General features: G+C 42.2%; 1 protein-coding gene and 1 pseudogene across 1 annotated transcript in view; both read right to left on the minus strand.

The window, feature by feature from the left end:
- The window catches only part of LOC125752346 (60S ribosomal protein L26-like), a 44,085-nt pseudogene that overhangs the window by 17,721 nt on the left and 3,813 nt on the right, over nucleotides 1–22,551 (minus strand).
- Nucleotides 4,515–22,551, minus strand: part of ZNF169 (zinc finger protein 169) — a 45,794-nt gene continuing 27,757 nt past the window's right edge. The window contains exon 4 of the mRNA XM_049092782.1: nucleotides 4,515–9,160. Within this exon, the coding sequence (XP_048948739.1) occupies nucleotides 7,644–9,160 (1,517 nt within the window). The 3' untranslated portion in view covers nucleotides 4,515–7,643. The remainder of the gene's footprint in view (nucleotides 9,161–22,551) is intronic.

Raw genomic sequence — 22,551 nt, forward strand, 5'->3', positions numbered from 1 at the left:
TCCTGGAGTCCTGGGATCGAGTCCCGCATTGCACTCTCTGCATGGAGCCTGCTTCTCCCTCTGCCTATGTCTCTGCCTCTCATGAATAAATAAATAAAATTTTTAAAAAGGGGGTTAGAATGGGAAGGAATAGAGAATATAGTCTCACAGAATGAACCAACCTGGTGTTCTAGGTGTATCTTGGTCCATGAGTTAGAAGGTACTAACATCCACCATTACAAAACAAGACAAAAAATAAGAACCAAAAATCTATAACTCTTGTATCTACCAAAATTAAATTGAACACGTTGAAAGGAATCCAAAAAATGAAGAATATATCTAAGACATGTAACTGTAGAAATATTAAAGTCAAAAAGGAAAAAGCTTAAAAACAAAGAGTTGGTAAAATATTGTAGTTAAGGCAAGAAAAGAGAAAAAATACTGGAAATTTTTAACCTGAGAGATAAACAAATCATAAGGAAAAACCTTCGAGATCTATATACTATTTTCTCTTATCCCTGGAGCTTTCCAGTGCTGCTTGGTCAATAAACTTGGTCTTCCTTTGTTCTTCCAGCAGCTCTTCTGGAGGAGAACCTGCTGCACTGATTCTCAAGGGTCTGTGCCTGGGCAGAGATGCCCTACTCCTGGCCAGGTGGTCGGCTAAGTGCAAAGCTGTCTGTCCTGTGATTCCTTTGTTCCCTAGAGGCTAACCTTCTTCCAGCTCAAAAACGAAAAAACTAAAAAATGGTGGCAGTCAGATCTCCAGCCTGGGAGCCAAAAGCTCCCTGCATGTACCGAATTACAGTCTCTCTGTGCCCACTGGCCTAGATCCTCCTGGAGGCAGGCACCGGGGCACTGATCTGCACCAACTGAAGGGTGCCCAGCAGCAGTAGAGTTCTTGCCATCATGTGCCCTCCCCAGTTCTGCCTGTCCTGGAGGGAATGGACCCTTAGAGGGAGGGCCTTGTGCCCCTGGACCTGCACTCCTGGGGTCTGCCTCTCCCAAAGGGAGCAGAGGACATCTTACCTCTGTCCATCGCCAGGCTGTAGGGTAAAGAGAGCTCAGGTGCTGGCATGAGTAACTGGCAGGCTTCTCCCGGATGCTCTAGCAGGGTTGCTGTGTTCCAGCCCTTTACTGTTATCCGACTGTAGTTTGCAGTGAGCTTTTTCCCTGGCACCTCTATTCTTATTGTGTCACTGGGAATATTGAAACTTTGCTGCCCTTCCTGCGATTCTGCGCTGTTTCCCCACTGAACACTCTTCAGTCAGGGATTCTAAAGTTCCTGATTATCAGCTCTGCTGCCTTCCTGCCCTGGCTTCCCGCCCCTCCCCTCCCTCACCTTCCTCTTTGCCACCATTCTTCCTTGTCAGAAGTGATAATTTTTCCCTCTGTAGCATTCCAGCTGTTCTCTTTACATATCAGGTTGGATTCATAGGTGTTCAGGATGTTTTGAAAATTAGGTAAGTTTGGGGGACCAGATGAATCAAGGACCCCTACCCTTCTGCCATCTTGCCTCTTTGTATAGTTTTCTTAGTGGTTGCTCTGGGTATTATAATACACACATGTCTTTATCATAGTGTGTCAGTATATTACCATTTGGAATGAAGTGTGAAAATGCTGTTTTTGTTTAGGTCCCATTACTTTTCCCACTTTTAAACATCATTGTCTAGAGTATAAGATGATATAACTTTTGCTTATGTAATTTTAAAAACTGAATGATAGGTAGAAGGATGGCCTGCTTTATGTCATATTTGTGCTCTTTTCATGTTTTTTTTTTTTTTTTCCCTTCCTGATGCTCAGTATTTCTTTTATTATTTTCTCTGTCTGAATAACTTTCTCAGTTTAGCCATTTTTTAAGGTCAGGTCAGCAAGCAACAAAGTCTTAAAGTTTTCTTTCATCTGGTAATGTGTTAATTTTGCCTTCATTTTTGAAGGATAGTTTTGGCAGATACTCAGTTTGCAGTTAAGTCTTCTTTTACAAATTGGAAGAAAAATGTTGTGCCACCTCCTTGTGATGAACTCAATAATTTCTTGAGAAATCTGTTATTTGAATTGGTCACTCCCTAGGGGTAATGAGTCATTTCTCTGGGGTTGCTTTTAAGTTTTTTTCTTTAGATTTCAGAATTTTAATGATGTTTTAATGTGGATTTCTTAGGATTTATTTTATTTGGTGTTCATTTGGCTTCTTGAATCTATTTTTTTAGTTCTGTAACTTCCCCCTTGAACTTTGGTGTAACTTCTGTGTTGTTTTTTTTTTTTTTAATTCTTGAGATCTTGTAACTTTTTTCATTTGTTTCAAGAGAACTTGTGATTGCTTGAGGCATTTCTTTAATGGCTGCTTTAATATCCCTGTCAGTTCCAATATCCTACTCATCTCACTGTTGGTATCGATTGTCTTTTCTCATTTAAGTTTTGATATCCTGGTTCTTGGTATGATTAGTAATTTTCTATTGCATTCTGCACCTTTAGCTGTTAAGACTCTGGATCATACTTAAAACTGACTTTAGCAGGCAGTCACCCTGTTTTTAGGTTAGTTCCCAGATTGCAACCTATATTTTGCAGGTGGTTCTTAACCCAATGACAGTGTAGCTTTCAGAGCTCTTGCAATGCTATTTAGGTTTACTTGGCTTATTTGGTACCATTGTTCTTTCCACCTTTTCATGCTGGGATTGGGAGCGTGGAAGGGGTTTCCCTAAAACAGGCTGCTTGGTGTCTCTAGATAGGGGAAAGGATGCTCTGGCTCAAAAGGGGGAGCAAAGGTTTCGCAGGTGGAGCTGCTAATATTCCAGTGCCTCCTGGCAACCTGTTGTCTGCGAGAAGGGAGATGGGTCTCTCCTTGGGCTGGGCAGTGTAGCAGGGATGGCCTTCCTGGTGTGACCCATCTGCTAAGTGTTTTTCATCTAGATAGAAAGTCTCAGGTCTCTGGGGATAAAGAACAGTTCCTAGAACAGGTGTGTCTGTGGCAGGACCCTCCCAGTCTGTGTTGGGTCTGGTGAGGGTGGGGAGTCTCAGCCCTGTGAGACTAAAAAGCACTTCCCTTAATCATTCCCACCTGCTGGTGCTGCTGGACTCACAGTGTTGTCAGCAGGACTTTTGTTCCATCTGGGGAGGAATGGACCTACCTGGGCTGTCTTTTGCTAGTTTGGGAGCCAGAAAATGCTGGGCCACTTTGCACCTTGTGATTCTTACACCTCCCCTCCCCCCCAACCCCATAGAACATTCTCCAGGAGATACAGCTAATTCCCTTCTCCTGGAGTATGAACTGGACCCACTGATTACTTCTAACGAATAGGGTATGGAAAGAGTGAAAATGGGAAGTTTACAGTGGAAAGTCCTGGCAGATACCAGTTTTACCAAGTGATCAAGGTTACATTACCATGAATAAATCTGGTTAGTATGTACCATTTGACAATATAGTAAGGATACTTCACTTCTGTGGTATTCTACAAAGTTGGTAATGCAAATCTAATAATGAGAAAATAGATAATCCCAAATTATGAGGTTCTATAAAATACTTGAGCTCTCTGTCAAGGTTATAGATGACAAAGACTGACAGAGGAACTGTTACAGATTGGAGGAGACTAAAGACACATGAGGACAAATGCAATATAGGATCCTAGCCTGGATCCTAGATCACAAAAAGGACAATTATGGAAAATCTGAACAGTTCCTAATAGTGTCCTAAAGTTAATGTCTTAGCTCTGATAACACTATGATAAGATATTAATATTAGGAGAAAAAATGTAGTTCCCAGTCGGCCCTTGACATTCTCCCGTAAGCAGCAGACTACTAACCTGTATACTTACTACTGTCCTGGACATGGTATTTTCCCCCAGTTTCTAAGTCATGAGTGTATGGAATTAGTTTGGTGCTTAAACTGCCCCAGACTTGGACAGTGGGTAGGAAACCCTTCAGACCGGCTCCTGTGGCCCCAGTGTCATGTTCCATCATGTTTCTCAACACTTCCTCACTTTCTGGTATTACCAGACATTCAGGATCCCCTCATACCTACCCTGCCTTAACCTTGAAGCTGCCATTAACCCAGGAAGCCAGGATTTCCACAAAAGAAAACAGTGCTAGACTCAGATCTGCACACTGGATGTGTGGATGCCCATGGGGCCGCCCTTGCTTCTTGGTCTTGTAGCAGAGGTTAGAAAATACACACAAATACATCTGCCCATACAGGTCCACGCACACACGTGAGCACATATGCACTTAGGAATCTCATGTTCACATACGTACTTCATCACAATGGCTCACAGGATTATTTTCTTGCTTTGCCCCAATGTATATTTGTATGACTTTGCTTCCTTGGTGAGAACCCTGTCTCACTACAGCATAGCCCCATGTATGCCTGTGCTCATTCCTCTGATGCAGGAGATTGCTCCAGAACTGCTTCACCATCATGCTACAGAAAATACACTGAAGGGTGAGGGATGTTTGTTTTTTGTCATCCTAAGAAAACTAGGATAGTAAACCCTGCCCAAATCCTCTGTGCATTATTCCCCTTCTTACACGAAAGGCAACAAACTATATATGGTTTGGCACTTTGCTCTTTTTACTTAAAACATTTCTTAAAAATAATTCCATGACATTTCGTTGGTATCTTCATTTTTTTTTCTCGCATTTTACTCCATCGTATGTACCTGTTTATTCAATTTCCTGTGCTTAGTCAAGCAGTTTTCAGAATTTGGAACTAGAAAGCATGCTATAAAAATAACTATGCATGTGTGTATTCATTCATACACTTGTCAGTGACTCTCCAGGACACATTTTCAGAAATGTGCTTGTTGTGGCAATGGGCAGGTGTACATATAGTCTTGTTACCCTAAATATTGCCAGGTTCACCTATATAAGGCTTATGCCATTTTGCATTCCTGCCAACAGTGTATGAAAATGCATTTTCCTGCAGCCCTACCAGGCAGAGTACTGTCCAGCTTTTGAGTTTTCATCAAGCTGAGTGAAATAATTTGAGTGTAGTTGTAGTTTGCATTTATCTTATCATGAGTGAAGCTCAGCAGCTTCTCAATATACCTCTTTTGGTAAACTGATCAGGTCTTTTGTCCACTTTCTTTGGCATTTCTGGTCTTTTGATTTTTTGAAAGTCTGTTAAATGACCTTTTATTTGTGAAATACGTTGACATTTGTTTTTTGATATATATATTTTTTGCCATGTAAAATTTTGGTTATTTTATTTGGGGGGTATTAATTTTTTATTGCCTCAGGGCCCGGGGAAAATGACTGTGGGGACCATTCTGTGCCCCAGGCAAAGGGACAAGGCCAGCCCTGGGCTGGGCACAAAGCAAGCTAAAGGGACAGTACCTTGGGCTGGGTGGAAAGACAGGTGCTCTAGCTCCTTAGCCCCTGTCTGGTGGACTAGGGAGGGTTGTGGAAGAAAGGCCCGGAGTCCTCAGGTGGAATCACTGGTGTGTGGCTAATAGGATGCAGGGTTGGTGGTTCAGAAAGATGCCCTCACTAGCATTACTGGAGGACCTAAGAAAGGGTGATGATGAAGGCCCTCCCCCCACACAGGGCCAGAGTCCAGAACAAATAGACCATGACCCTCTATGTATCCTGAGGGTTAGGACCACAGGATTCTTGACAGCTGAATAAATGAGGGTGTATGGTTGGTGTTCATCTTTATAAAGGAGCAGTTTATTAAACAGACCTGGGTGTGGAGGAAGGCTTGGAAATCAGGTGTGTCCAACTCACTCCCTGACAACCACCGCCCCCGCCCCCCCCCCCCCCCCCCCCCCCCCCAGGCCGCCAAGAGGAACAGTGTTCTTCCTGCTTTCTGCTTCAGGAAAGCATAGCACTGCCCAGTGCTTCCTGCTGGCTTCACATAAAGGTCATGACCTTTTATGGTGGGGGTTCAGGGCAAGTAGGAATTTGGGGGGGAGGGGCTGGTCCATAGGGCCAAGTGTTATGAACTAAATTTTCTAACAAAAGTTGATAATGAAGCCCTTTCCTGATGTGACAGTATTTGGGTACAGGACCTAAGGCAGTACTGAAAGATAAAGGATGTTGGAAAAGTGGAGCCCTGATCTTACAAGAGTAAGGACACCAGAGTTCACTTGCTCTCTAGCACACATGCAAGGGAACAGCTACGCAAGGAGAATGTGCCACCTGCCAGGCAGGGGTCAGTAGATCAGGGTGATCGTGGGCTTGCAGTCCCAGGTTTTGTTATGGCAGCCCTGGCAAAAGAACACATACTAAGTATGACAAACTGTGGAGATGGTTTTAGACCTGGGTGATGGGTAGAGGGTGGGAAGAGTCTTGAGGTACTTGCTGGAGAAAGCCAAGGTTGCCTCAAAGAGGCCATGGTAGGAACAGGAAGATTAGAAATTCTGCTGTGACCTCAGACAGAAATGTGGAAGGTTACTGGAAATTGAAGGAAAGGCTGTCCTGATTATGAGGCAGTGAAAACGTGGCCGGGTTGTGCTCCATTGTTTAGTAGAGGGTAGAAGTCTGAGGTGACAAGTGACCACTTCTTAGCTGAGATGTCTAAGCAAGGGGTTGAAAGGTATACCTGTGTCTTATTGCTTCTCATAGAAATATGTGAGGAGGGAGGTAAATCGAAGGAACTGTTGAGCAAAAAGGAGCCAGAGCTTGAAGATTTGGGGAATTCTTAGCTCATTCCTATTGCGACAATGAGAAGGTATGTTCTGGAGAGAACACCAGTGGTGTTGCTGGACACTCGTTTGATAGATTAGTTTGGAACCAGTTAATGCTCAGTGGAAACTACAAGCCTGAACTAAGGATGGTACAGATAGGACACAGCATAGGCTGGCTGTAAGACCTCTTAGTGAGTAGCACCACAGAAGAGTTGTGAGTCCAACAGGAAATAGAGCAGTAGGTCTGCCATTCCCATGGTGGGCCCGGGGGGTGAATGCGTCCATGGTCTCAGGGGGCTGTACACTGCTGCTGCCCAGCAGGACCATAGGGCAAAGCATCCAACGAGACATTATTATCAAGCCCTAAAATCTAATAGAATTTGCCTCCTAGGCCATAGACATGTTCAGGGGACCCATCTTTTCTTCTTCCCCCTTGTGGAAAGGGAATGCAAATTCTACATCTGTGGTAACTTGTCTAGTTCACAGCTAGAGAGAACTGTGTCTCAGGATGAAACCTATTCCTAGCCTCACCCACACTTGATTTACATAACATTTTGGACAGAGTCAGTGCTGGGATAGGTCAACACTTTGGGAGCTGTTAAGAACATACCCTGAAGAAGAATGAATTTGGGGCCCCAGGGGTTGAGTTTTCCAAATTCATATGTTGAAGTCAACCCACATATGACCTCATTTGGTGACAGAGTGGGGTCCTAATCCAGTAAGGCTGGTGTCCTTGGAGGAGGAGGGGGAGACACCAGGAAAGTGCATATACGGAGGCCATGTGAGGACACAGTATGGGTGCAGGCATCTGCCAGCCGAGGACAGAGGCTTCAGTAGAAACCAACATGCATAAATTGACTTGGACTTCTAGTGCCAAGAACTGTGAGAAATTGTTCTTCAGCCATCAAATTTGTGGTGTTTCATTATGGCAGCCCTGGCAAATTAAGACACATTGCTAGCACAGAACATAAACCATGAATCGACTGTCTTTCAAGCACTGAAAGAATACATTTTTTCCCTCTACTGCATTTGAGGGAAGTGAAACATTTCCTAGTGCTTCCTGCCACCTTCACACTCATGAGGAAAGGAAAGATTAGGAGAACAGCTTTGAGGTGGGAAGCGATGGCTGGACTTGGTCCTCCTGTGTCTGTGAAGGTGAGACTTCTGGCTAAAGCCCCGGCCGCACTCCCTGCACACATACGGCTTCTCTCCTGAGTGGGTGCGCTGGTGTCTGATAAGGGCCGACCTGAAGCCGAAGCCTCGCCCGCACTCACCGCATACACATGGCTTGCCCCCTGAGTGTGATCTCTGGTCAGAGGTGATGTGAGACTTCTGGCTGAGTCCTTGCTCACACACTCCGTACACATCAGCCCCTTCCTCTAAGTGTGTCCTCTGGTGTCTGGTGAGGAGGGACTTGAAGCCAAAGGTGCGCCCACACTCTGGACACAGGTAAGGCCTCTCCCCTGTGTGCGTCCTTTGGTGTCTGATGAGGGTAACCTTCTGACCAAAGCCACGCCCACACTCCGGGCACAGGTAAGGCCTCTCCCCTGTGTGTGTTCTCTGGTGTCCCATGAGGGAGACCTTCTGGCTAAAGCCACGCCCACACTCTGGACAGAGGTAAGGCTTCTCCCCCGTGTGTGTCCTCTGGTGTCTGACGAGGGTGACCTTCTGGCGAAAGCTGTGCCCACACTCAGCACAGACGTAAGGCTTCTCCCCGGAGTGTGTGACTTGATGACTGAGGAGCAGCGCCTGCTGCCTGAAGCCACGTCCACACTCAAGGCACAAAAAGGGCTTTTCCCCCGAATGTGAGCTGCGGTGTTGAAGGAGTGATGCCTTCTGGCAAAAGCCTCTCCCGCACTCAGGACACACAAAGGGCTTCTCCTGCAAGTGTGTCCTCTGGTGCAGGATGAGGGCGATCTTTTGGCGAAAGCCTCGCCCACATTCCTGACATTCAAAGGGCCTCTCCCCGGAATGTATCCTCTTGTGGTTGGTGAGTGAGGACGTGTACCTGAAGTGGCGCCCACACTCCCCGCACATGTAAGGCTTCTCCCCTGAGTGTTTCCTCTGGTGGATGGCGAGGGAGGACTTTCGGCCAAAGCCTCGCCCACATTCCCTACAGCTGTAAGGTTTCTCCCCTGAGTGTGTCCTTTGGTGCTTGGTGAGGTCTGACTTCTGACAGAAGCCTTTGCCACACTCAGGGCACACGTGATGCTTCTGGAGGTTCAAGAGGCTAGATTTGGGACCAAGTGCCAGTCGGTATTTTCCACACATGGCTGCTTCAGATGCCTCCTCAGGACACCTAACTCTCTCAATTTCCACCCAGTCTACTGGCCGACCCTGAGCAGGTCTGAAGAGCACCCTGGAAACCCCACTCAGCTGGAGTCTCCCTTCCCTCTCTCCATCATCTGCTTGTTCACTTGAGCAGCTTGGGATGGGGCTTTCTGTGTAGGAGCTTGGGAAGATCCGAGGAAGGTGACCACACAGCACATACTGTTGGAGGAACCGTGGACCAGGAAAGGTCACTGGGCATGAGTGGCCACGTGGCTGGAATTCTGGCCCTGGTTCTGCTAGAAAGAAGATGTTGGTCAGAATGGTTGGTTCCACCTGCCCAGTGGTCATTCCTTAGCTGTTCCCGCAACCCAGACTTCCTTTACAGTCCCACCTTTCCTCCCTCGCTGACACTCATGCATATCTTAGCACAGAAGACACATGTGATGAGCCAGTTCCAAACAAACACCAGCCCAGCAAGAAAGCATCAAGAGCAGCCTGGCCCTATGAATCACTGCTGTTGGTTACACACGTCCCCTAGTACAGCTGTGCAAGCCAGAGTCAGCAAAGTGATGCAAGTGTTCTCCACAGCTAGGTGCTTCTGCTGAAAAACTACATGACTCATGGGGGAGGCAGAGCAAGACAGTGGAGTAAGAGGACCTGAATCACACCCAGGCCTAGGTTTACAACTAGGTACCACTCACGTCTTACTTAGTCTGTAACCCAGGGAGTGAGCTAAAGACTGGCAGAACAGACTCCAGCACTGAATGCAGAGAAGCTGCATCAGAGAGGTTATGGAAAGCGGAAACCACAGTTGGAAGGTGCTCGAAGCGGGGAGCTGTGGTCACAGAGGAGAAAGCACCATGGAGCCCACACAGAGCAAACAAATCCCCAGCATGTTGGGCCTTGAAAACCAGAGGGGCTGAGTTCCATGAGTTTGTGTAACCAGTGGGATTTAGAGCTCTAAATGTCAGCCACTCAGCGCTGGGTGGTGAGTAAGCCAGGGCCTGCCCTAACATGACAGCAGCCTGAGAAGCAGCATAGAAGCGACAGCCTGCACGAGGGGAGGGAGATCGGCTTCTACTGATCCTGGAGCATATTGGGGGACTCTGGGAACAAGGGAGTGGGCAGGTGCGCTGCTCCTGCTCCGGCCCCCGTGGCAGAAACACAGCCACCTTTTGGGAATGGGAGCACAGACATTTGCTGCTTTTCCTGCCACACCAAGTTCACTAGCCCCAGGCCTGGGCTGAGCAGAACTTCTGTGGCCACTGCGCTTCTTCAGGGGGTCTGGTTTTGTACTGGCAGCTCCTGCATAGGCCTTGCCCAGTTGCTGCACACCCCAGGCACTGGACCCCTGGCTGTCGCCTTGCTTTGGGGGAATCAACCTACAACTAGTGGCCCAGTGCAAGTTGTGCTGACCTTGTGCATCCTATGTCCAGCCACCACAGGTTCCCCAGGTGCCCTCTGTTGGTACCTCAGCTGCTTGAGCTTCCCCCAGGCCACTGCCGCTAATGTACGCCACACCCCTGGCCACTACCACACTGTGGGGAAATCTGCCCTAGGACTAGTGACTCCATGCAAATTAGGTTGCCACCATCCCACCCCTGAGCCCTCCTATGGTCATTCCCTTTCAAAGCCAGCCTGCCTGGGTCTCCCTAACACCACAGACAGCAAGCACATCCTACAGCAGGCAGAGTCAGTGCAGAAGTCTGGACTGAAAGGAAAAGCTATTCAGACGCTAATAGCAGGGTGCAGGTAACACACACAGACACCTCTGAAGCGCCAGGTCCTGGTGAACAGGGAACACTGCAGGACCTTTTCTTCATAGAAGCACTACTTTCAAGAGGAGATGCAGCTGAGTTTCCTAACACGTAGAAACAGAAACAAAATGAGGAGACCAAGGAGTATGTCCCAAGTGAAAGACCATAATAAAACCACAGCAGGAGAGTAGCCTAATAGAGAATTTAAAGTAATGACCATAAGGACACTACTGGATGGAAAAAAACTGGTTATTAGTGAGACCCTTAACACAGAGATGACATACCAGAGATGAGAACTCAAATGAAACTAAGAATACAATGGATGGAATAAATAGGCTACAGGACAGAGAGTAATGTATTAGTGATCTGGAAGATAGAGGAATATAAAGCAGTCAAGCTGAGCAGATGAGAGAAAAACACTACATAAGAGAACAGACTTAGGGACCTCCATGACTCCCTCAAACATAGTAACTATTTGCATCTACATAGGGATCTCAGAAGAGGCAGGGAAGAAAATGTATTTGAAGAAATAATAGCTCCAAGTTTCCCAAATCTAGGAAGGGAAACATTCAGATTCAGGAGGCACAGAGAACCCCCAACAAGATCAACCCACGGAGATTAACTCCAAGACACATAGGAATCAAACTGACAATTTAAAGGGTGCAAGAAAATGTGCATACACAGAGAAACCCCATTAAGGCTATTAGATTTTGTAAGCCAGATGGGAGTGGCATTATATATTCAAAGTGCTGAAAGGGAAACCTCTGCAGCCAAGAATACTTTATATCCAGCAAAACCATCATTCAGGATAGGAGGAAGAAAGAGTTTCCCAGATCAAATCTACAGGAGTCTGTGACCACCAAACTAACTGTAGAAGAAAGATGAAAGGGAACACTTTTCAATGGAAAGATAAGGGAGAGTATGAAAAAGTACAAAAAAAATAATGGATGTAAATTAAGATACCATACACCTAAAACATGGAAGGGAGGGGAGGAGTAAGGAATGAGTTCAACACTGAGTGACCATTAGCTTAAAACAGACTGCCATATGCAGAAGATGTTCTATATAATCAAGTGGTAACCACAAATCAAGAAACAGATAAGCAATACATAAAGAGTAAAGAACCCAGGTATATCACTAAAGAAAACCAACAAGCTGTGAAAGAGAAGAATCAGAAAAAAAGCTATAAATACAACCACAAAACAAGTAACAAAATGGCAATACGTATGTATCAGTAATTACTCTCTTTCCTTTTTTTTTTAATTTTTATTTATGATAGTCACAGAGAGAGAGAGAGAGAGGCAGAGACACAGGCAGAGGAAGAAGCAGGCTCCATGCACCGGGAGCCCGACGTGGGATTCGATCCCGGATCTCCAGGATCGCGCCCTGGGCCAAAGGCAGGCGCTAAACCGCTGCGCCACCCAGGGATCCCCAGTAATTACTTTCAATGTAAAATGGACTACATGCTCCACTCACAAGACATAGCATGACACAGTAAATAAACCAAGACCCATTTATATGCTGCCTTGCAGAGACTCCTCTCAGACCTAAAGACACATGAAGATTGAAAGTGAGGGGATGGAGAACATCGTACAAATAGACGTCAAAAGAAGCTGGAGTAGCAGTACTTCTATCAGACAAAGCAGACTATAAAAGTCTGTAAAAAGAGTCAAAGAAGGATACTATAGAATCGAGAAGATATAACAATTGTAAATAGTTGTGTACCCAACATGGCAGCACCCAAATATTTAAAACAGTTAAGAACAAACACGAAGGAACTATTTGGTAGAAATAAAAAAATAATAGAGGGCTTTAACACATTAATGGATAGATCAAACAAAAACAAGGAAACCAATGGCTTTGAATGGCACGGGGAACAGATATAGTCAGAACATTCCATCCTAAAACAGCACAATACACACATTCTTTTTAAGGGCTCAGGAAACATTCTCCAGAACAGATCACATATTAGGCCACAAAACAAGCCTCAACAAATTAAAGACTGAAGTCATACTGTGCATCTCAGACCAAAACACCTTGAAACTAGAAATCAACCACAAGAAAAAATCTGGAAAGACTACAGATATATGAGGTTAAATAACATGCCACTAAACAAGGAGTTGGTCAGCTGAGAAACCAAAGAATACATTTAAAAGTACATGGAAACAAGTGAAAACAATGGTCCAAAACCTTTGGGAATGCAGCAAAAGCCGTTTTAAGAGAGAAGTATATACAATACAGGCCTATCTCAAGAAGCAGGAAAACTCTCAAACAACCTAACCTTATACCTTAAACCTTATACCTAACCTATATACTTAAAGGAGCTAAAAAAAAAAAAAAAAAAAAAAAAAAAAAAAAGACACCCAAAACCAGCAGAGGGAAAGAAATAATAAAGCTTAGAGCAGAAATAAATGATATAGAGACCCCTCCCCCCTAAAAACTCCCAAATCCCCAAAACAATAAAACAATGAAACCAGGATCTGGTTCTTTGAAAACATAAAATTGACAAACTCTTATTCAGGTTCAAATAAACCAACTCAGAAATGAAAGAGAAATAACAACCAACATCACAGAAATACAGTTAAGAAATTACAAAAAACTATATACTAACCAGTTATACAATCTAGAAGAAATGGATAAATTCCTAGGAACATATAACCTACCAAAACTGAAGCAAGAAGAAATATAAAACTTGAAGAAACCAATTAGCAGCAAGGAGATCGAATCAGCAATCAAAAAATTTCCAACAGGGATGCCTAGGTGGCTCAGCAGTTGAGGGTCTGCCTTGGGCTCAGGGCGTAACCTGGAGTCCTGGGATCAAGTCCCACATCGCCCTCTGCCTATGTCTCTGCCCCTCTCTCTTAATCTGTGTCTCATGAATAAATAAATAAAATCTTAAAAAAAAAAAAAAAAACTTCCAGCAAACAAAAGTCCAGGATCAGACAGCTTCCCTGGCAAATTCTACCAAAGATTTTTTTTTTTTTTAAGACTATTTATTTATTTTAGAGAGTACGTGAGAGGGATCCCTGGGTGGCGCAGCGGTTTAGCGCCTGCCTTTGGCCCAGGGCACGATCCTGGAGACCCGGGATCGAATCCCACATCAGGCTCCCGGTGCATGGAGCCTGCTTCTCCCTCTGCCTGTGTCTCTGCCTCTCTCTCTCTCTCTCTCTCTGTGACTATCATAAATAAATAAAAAATTAAAAAAAAAAAAAAAAAAAAAGAGAGTACGTGAGAGCACATAGAGGGAAAAGCAGACTTCCACTGATACAGGGCTTGATCCCAGGACCCCGAGATCATGACCTGAGACGAAGGCAGATGCTTAACCAGCTCAGCCACCCAGGCATCCCTCTACCAAAGATTTAAAGAGTAGTTAATATTCTTCTTAAATTCCTTCTATGAGACCACTATTATCCTGATACCAAAACCAGATAAAGACACCACCACAAAGAACTACAGGTCGATATCTCTAATGAACACAGATGCAAAAATCCTTCACAAAATACTAGCAAAGAGATTCCAACAATACATTTAAAAAAAAAAATCATTCACCCAGGATCAAGTGGGATTTATTTCTGGGGATGCAAAGGTGATTCAATAACTGGAAATCAACATGAAACATCACATCAATAAGAGAAAGAAAAACTGTATGATCATTTCCATAGACTCAGTAAAAGCATTTGTACAGCATCCATTCATAGTAAAAACCCTCAGCAAAGTAGGTTTAGAGAGAATATACTTCAACATAATAAAGGCCATACATGAAAAACCCACAGCTAACTTCATCCTCAATGGGGAGAAACCTGACTGCTTTCCCCCCTAAGGTCAAGAACAAAACAAGGATGTCTGTCTGCTCTAACCATTTTTTTTTTTTTTAAGATTTATTTATCTGAGAAGAAGAGAGCAAGGGCAAGAGAGAGCATGAGGAAGGAACCCAACATGGGGTTTGATTCCAGGATCCTGGGATCATGACCTGAACTGAAGGCAGACACTGACTGAACCATCCAGGCACCCCCCACCCCACTCTCACTTTTATTCACCATAATACTGGATGTACTAGACACAACAATTAGATAATATATAGAAAAAAAAGGTACCCAAACTGGTAAGGAGGAAGTAAAAATTTCACTATTTGCAGGTGACATGAGACTATATTTAGAAAATCATAAGGACTCTACCGGAAAGCTACAAGAACTGATAAAACAAAAACAAAAAAAACAACTGATAGATAAATTCAGTAAAGTTGTAGGATACAATATCAATGTGAAGAAATCTTTTGTATTTCTATACACTGATAATAAAGCAAGAGAAATTAAGAAAATCCAATTTACATCTGCCCCCCAAATAAGATACCTAGGAATAAGCCTAATCAAAGAGGTGAAAAACTTGTGGTGTGAAAACTATAAAACACCAATGAAAGATACTGAAGACAACATAAGGACATATGAAAGACCTGCATGCTTATAGATTGGAAGAACAAATATTAAAATGCCAATACTTACCCAAAGCAACCTACACATTTAATGCACTCCCTACCAAATACCAACAGCATTTTTCACAGAACTAGAGCAAACAATCTTAAAATCTATATGGGACCACAGAAGACTTTAAACTGACAAAGCAGTTTTGAAAAAGAAAAGCAGGGGATCCCTAGGTGGCTCAGCGGTTTGGTGCCTGCCTTTGGCCCAGGGTGTGATCCTGGAGTCCTGGGATCGAGTCCCGTGTTGGGCTCCCGGCATGGAGCCTGCTTCTCCCTCCTCCTGTGTCTCTGCCTCTCTCTCTCTCTCTCTATCATAAATAAATAAATCTTTAAAAAAAGAAAAAGAAAAGCAAAGTTGGAGGTATCATAATTCCAGACTTCAACTTATGTTACAAAAGTTGTAGTAATCAATACAGTATGGCACTGGCACAGAAACAGACACATAGATCAACAGAAAAGAATCCAGGACCTAGAGATAACCCCACAATTAAATGCTCAGTTAATCTTTGATAAAGGATTAAAGAATATCCAGTGGGATGTTCTCTTCAACAAATGGTGTTGGGAAAACTGATCAGCTATATGCAAAAGAATGAAACTAGACCACTTTCTTAGAACATATATAAAAATAAAATGGATTAAAGACCAAAATGTGAGACCTGAAGCCATAAAAAATCCTAGAAGACAGCATAGGCAGTAATGTCTGACATCAGCCAAAGCAACATTTTTATAGATATGTTTCCTGAGGCAAAATAAAAGCAACGATAAACTATTAGGACAACATCAAAATAAAAAGCTTCTGCAGAGTAAAAGAAACAATCAAACTAAAAGGCAGTCTACTGAATGGGGATATATATTGGCAAGTGACCTATGCAATAAAGGGAGAGAATCCAAAATATATAAAGAACTTCTAAAATTCAGCACCCAAAAAATGAATAATCCAATTAAAAATGGGCAGAAGACATGAACAGACATTTCTCCAAAGAAGATGGCCTAAAGACAGATGAAAAGATGCTCAACATCATTAATCATCAGGGAAATGCAAATCAAAACTATGATGAGATATCCCCTTACACCTGTCAGAATGGCTAAAATCAAAAACCCAAGAAACAATAGGTGTTGGCAAGGGTGTGCAGAAAAAGGAACCACCCACCCCTCTTGCACTGTTTGATGGGAATGCAAACTGGTGCTGCCACTGTAGAAAACAGTATGGAGGTTCCTCAAAATTGAAAACTAGAACTACCATCTGATCCAGCAACTGCACCACTAGGTATTTACCCAAAGAATACAAAAATACTGATTCAAGGGATACATGTGCCTCAATGTTTATTGCAGCATTATTTACAACAGAATTATGGAAACAGCCTGTTCATTGACAAATAAAAGGATAAAGATGTTGTGTTTTCACACACACACACACAAAATTGGGATATTATTCAGCAAAAAAAAGAATTAAAACTTGCCATTTGCAATGACATGGATGGAGCTAGGTATAATGCTAAGTGAAATATAAATCAGTGAGAAAAAGACAAATATTAATGTGATTTCACCTATGTGGAATTTAACAAATGCTCAAAGGAAAAAAAAGACAAACCAAGAAACATACTCTTAACTATAGAGAACTGATGGTTACCAGAAGGGAGGGGAGTAGGGGAATGGCATTAAATGGGTGATGGGGATTAAGGAGTGCACTTGTAATGAGCACAGGGTAACATATGGAATTGCTGAATCATTTCATTGTAAGCCTGAAATTAATATAATACTGTAAAATATATATATATATAATATTGTACATTAACTAAATGGAATTTAAATAAAATTTAAGTAACTGTGACTTGTTACAAATTTCTTTAGTGATTTTTTTTTTCCTACAAGAAAGGGATCAAATAACTAACCAGAGTGTTCTGTCTGCCTTGGCTTGCTTATACCCCTACTGGGTCATAAAGCCTTCCAGTGGAGGAAGCACTTTTGTGTGTCTTCCCAATTACATATGGTGGCTGATTTAAATATAGTTAAGTGTCACCTTTATGGAAATGATAGCTGGCCTGCTTACGGTTCTCCTTCTCCTTCTGTTCTTCCCACCAACCTCCCTCTTTAAAAAATAAAAACAATTTTTACCAACAAAATATAGTTAATCATAAAATTTTTCAGGATGAAAAAGAAAATTAAGCAGCATATAAACTGTTAAAATCTCCAACTGCTCTTGTGCTAATTGACTTTTTAGACGAGTAAATACTTCAGTAATTGTACATGAACTCAAAACTTTACAAAGCAAAGAGAAAAGATCAATGCCTAATGGTTCCTTAAAGAAAATTTTCCTTCTGCAGCTGCATTTGAGGAATGAAAAGTGTAGTTGTGTGTTAAGTGAATGGTCTTAGACATTGGCCCCTGAGAGAAGGCATGCCATGCATTCACTGCTTTTAAACAAGTTTCAGAATTCTGAGCCTTGGTCCACAGGTAAAAGGGATAGGTTTTCAACATTAATCAGAATTAATCCCTGGAAATCAGACAACTTTCATAACATACCATCTCTATGACTTATTATTTTGGTTTTATTTTTTATTTAAATTTAATTAACATGTAATGTATTACTAGTTTCAGAGGTAGAGGTCAATGATGTATCAGCCTTATAAAACACCCAGTGCTCATCACATCACCTGCCCTCCTTAATGTCCATCACCCAGTTACCCCATCCCCCACCTCCTTCCCCTCCAGAGACCCTCAGTTTGTTTCCTAGAGTTAAGAGTCTCTCTGATTTGGTCTTGTTTTATTTTTCCTGTCTTCCTGTATGATCCTCTGTTTTGTTTCTTAAATTCCACATGAGTGACATCATATGAAAACTGTCTCTTATTTCGCTTAGCATGACTTCTTAAGGTAAAAAGTTTAAATCACTGATCACAAACCTTCCTTCTCTTCTAATATAACCACTTTAGGCTATCAATGTCCCTGTAAACACACAGGGGCATTGCTGAAAAGAATTTTAAAAGACCTAGAGAGTGGGTTATAAGACTTGATATTGGTAAGGTGAGTTATCTGTAGATACACCAAAATATCAATAGTAAACACTATCTAGGTTTTCTTTGTCTTTCCTCCATCCCTCCCTCCCTGCCTCCTTTCCCCTTGCTTTCTTTCTTTTTTTTTTTTTTTTTTAATGAGAAGCTGACACTAAAATATAAGTGGAAATGCAAAGGATGTACACTACCCAAAGCAATCTTTAAAAAAACCAAAACCAAAAACCTGACAGAGAGGGAGAGACTTACACTATCTGACTTCAAGACAATGGTCCTACAGTAATATAGACTGTGGTTTAAGGACAGGCCTATTAATGAAAGAAACAGAACTGAAAATGTAAAACAGATCCACACTTAGCCAGCCAGTCATTGGATTTTCAACAAAGCAATTTAAGGAGGGGAAATCAGGTCATTTCAACAAAAAATGCTAGAGCCACTGGGTATCCATATGCATGAGAAAAATCTTGATTCCTGCCTCACACCATACACAAAAAATTACTTCAAGATGGGTCACAGACTTAGATGTAAAAGCTAAAACTTTACAGCATTTAGAAAATGTATTTTCATGATAATAAATTTTAAATAAAAATTAGACTTCCTCATCAAAATTAAACATCTGCTCATCAAAGGTAACTGTTAAAAAAATGAACAGAAAAGCTTCAGACTAAGAAAATTTTTGCAAAATGTGCATATGCCCAAGAACTACTGTCCAGAATTAATAAAGAACTCCCAAAATTCAACAATTTTAAATATGCAATAAACTGGAAACTGGAGAAAGATTTGAATGTATACTTCACAAAGTATATGATATATACATATGAATGATTAAAAAATACATAGAAAGTGCTCAACACTGACCCATCAAGGAAATGGAAATTAAAGCCCCTGTAAGATACCACTACATACCCATTACAGATACGATGAAAACTGTCAGGATGTGAGGCAAAGGAACTCTCAATGGTCACTTCTCATAAAACTGCATATATTGTAACCCTAGAACCCAGTGTATTAGGTTGAATGGTATCCACCAAAATTCATGTCTACCTAGAACATGTGAATGTAGACTTACTTTGAAATCAAGTCTTTGCAGATGTGATCAGGTTAAGAAGAGGTCACACAAGAAGAGGTCACACTAAATTAGGGTGAGCCTTTTTTTTTTTTTTAAGATTTTATTTACTTATTCATAGAGACACACAGAGAGAGAGGCAGAGACACAGGCAGAGGGAGAAGCAGGCTCCATGCTGGGAGCCGGACGTGGGACTCGATCCCAGGTCCCCAGGATCACACCCCGGGCTGCAGGCGATGCCAAACCGCTGCGCCACCAGGGCTGCCCTAGGGTGAGCCTTAATTCAACAACTGGCATCCTCACAAGGAGAAAAAGACTTGGATACAGAGATACATAGAAGGAAGAAGGCTATGTGATCACAAAGACATGGATTGGAATGACACAGCAACAAGCCAAGGAATGCTAAGGATTGCCAGCAACCGCCAGAAGCCAGGAGAGAGGTGAGGAACAGATCTCCCCCAGAATGTCCAGAAGGAACCAACCCTACCAACCAACCCTGGTCAACCCAGAAGGAATTCCAGCTTCTGAACTGTGATAGAATAGATTTCTTTTGTTTAAGCCTCTCAGTTTGTGGTAATTTGTTATAGGAATGCTAAGAAACTAAAACACCCAAACTTACTCTAGGTATTTATCCAAAGGAAATGAAAACATAGGTTCATGAAAACAAAACAAAAACATAGCATAAGAATACTAATAACAGCTTTTTCACAATAACTATGGACTAAAAGCCATCAAGGTGTCTACTGAGGAGAAAGGATAAATAGTCGTATATTTATATGATGGGATGCCACTCAGCATTAAAAAGGAACTGACTACTGATGGATGCAACAACATGGCTGAAGCTCAAAAACTATGTACTGAACAAAAGAAATCTACACAAAAGAGTACATATGATTATATTCACACAAAATTTTAGAGTGGGAAAAGTTAATCTACCATGAAATAAAATCAAGACCAGTGGCACCTCTGAGGAATAGGGTGGGGGTTTACTGGAATGGGTCAGAAGGGAGCTATCTGGGATGGTAATGATCTGTTTTTGATAGAGTTTGGGTTTTAGAGATGTATACATCATTTGGATTCATACACCAGCAAACATAAGACTTTGTATTTTCTCTAAGTAAATTCCACCCAAAAAGAACAAGTACACTACTCTAGGTAATTATACACATCTACCCACCACCTTTCATGGCACTCCCTTGCTGAGATGAACTACCAGGGACTGCCCTCTTAAAATGTGGTGTCTGAAGATGCTTAAGTGGACACACTAGACCTGAGTCCATAGGTCCCTGCTTGCCATCCACCCATATGAGCCAACTCAGGAGCAGACTCTCTTTCCTCTCACTTGTTAGAATGTCTTTGCCAGATCCATTCAGTGGTCAGATCAGATCTTTAGACACACTTATATCTGTCAATTACTCTTGAGGGATAGAGAGCATCTAAGGAGAAATGAACAAGGACATCCCAAATGACCTCACAAAATGACAGCAATAGCCACCCATAACCAGGACATCATAAGCTCTTTACCTACCCACAGAAAGAACAATAGTCTCTTTTCCAGGAAGAATAAAGTCTTGACACAGAGCTCTTACTCAGATATGCTCAGCTATCCAGCTCTCCCTAAGAGGAACTGCTTACACTAAACTTATCACTCTTACTAACCAAGGAGATCTTGCTAAAAAACTGTCAGAATGGCCAAAATAAAAAGTAGTGCTGATACCAGATGCAGGCAAGAAGATTGAGAAATGATTATTCAAACACTGCTAGTGGGGGGATCCCTGGGTGGCGCAGCGGTTTAGCACCTGCCTTTGGCCCAGGGCGCAATCCTGGAGACCCGGGATCGAATTCCACGTCAGGCTCCCGGTGCATGGGGCCTGCTTCTCCCTCTGCCTGTGTCTCTGCCTCTGTGTGTGTGTGACACTATCATAAATAAATAAATAAATAAATAAATAAATAAATAAATAAATAAATAAAAACCAACACTGCTAGTGGGAACTTAAATGGTATAACCATTCTAGACATGAGTATTCCACTTTTTTATAAAACTAAACATTTATTTACCATATGACTCAGCAACTGCATTCTTGAGCATTTATCCCAGAAATAAGACCTATGTTCACACAAAAACCTATATAGAAATGTGTAAGGCACCTTCATCTATAATAGCCAAAAACTGCAAACAATCCAAATGTCCTTCAGTGGGTGAATAGTTTAACAAACTGTAGTACATTAATACAAATATGACTCAGCAATATAAGGAATGAAGTATTGGTACGTGCTAGGTTTGGATGGATCTCAAGAGCACTACACTGAAAAGGCAATCCCAAATGTAACATACTATATGACTTCTTTTATATAACATTCTTGAAATGACAGAAATCATAAAGACAGAGAACAGATTAGTGGTTGCCAGAAGGTAGGAGAGGCGGGGAAGGGGTGGGTGGTTGAGGGAGTTGGCTGTCACTATAAAAAAGCAGCACAAGGCATCCCTGTGATGCAGCTGTTGTTCTGTATCTTTGAATATAGTGCAGTTACAGGAATTTAGATGGGATAAAATTTCATAGAACTAGATAAACACACACCCCATCACATGCACAAAAGAGCAAAGGGAAAACTGGTGAAATCTGAGTAAGATCACTGCATTGTGTTAACAAAAATACAGGGCTGGTTTAACAAGAAAAGAAATGTCATTTACCTCATATATGGAATTTAAGAATGAAAATAGATGAACATAGGGGAGGAAGGGGGGAAAAAAAGAGAAGCAAACCATAAGACACGCTTGACTACAGAGAACAAACAGGGCTGCTGGAGGGGAGGTAGGCAGGAGATGGGCTAGATGAGTGATGGGTATTAAGGAGGGCATTTGTTGTGATGACACCGGATGTTATACGTAAGTGATGAAAACAATACTATACTATATGTTAACACTATATGTTAACTAGCTAGATTTTAAACTTGAAACATTAAAAAAAATGACTGCACTTGTTGAGGTGAGCACAGGGTGATGTATGGAATTGCTTAATCACTACCCTGTACACTTGAATCTGTATGCTATAACACTGTATGTTAAATAAAATTAAAACTAAAACTTAAAAAAAAAAATCAAAGACTAAAAAAACCCCAGATATGATCATCTTAAAAGATGCCCAAAAAACATCTGGCAAAAATCCAACATCCATTCCCAATAAACTCTCAGAAAATAAAGAATAGAAATTTGTTGTGCTGATAAAGGGCAGCTATAAAACTTATACTTAGGAGAAAGCATTCCCCAAAAGATTAGGAACAAGGAAAGGATGTCCACTCTCACCATTTAAATTCATCATTGCACTGGATGTTCTCGCCTGTGCAATGAGGCAAGAAAAAAGAAAAATATACTGAATGT

This window comes from Canis lupus, chromosome 1 (assembly GCF_003254725.2).
Source record: "Canis lupus dingo isolate Sandy chromosome 1, ASM325472v2, whole genome shotgun sequence".
Taxonomy (NCBI): domain Eukaryota; kingdom Metazoa; phylum Chordata; class Mammalia; order Carnivora; family Canidae; genus Canis; species Canis lupus.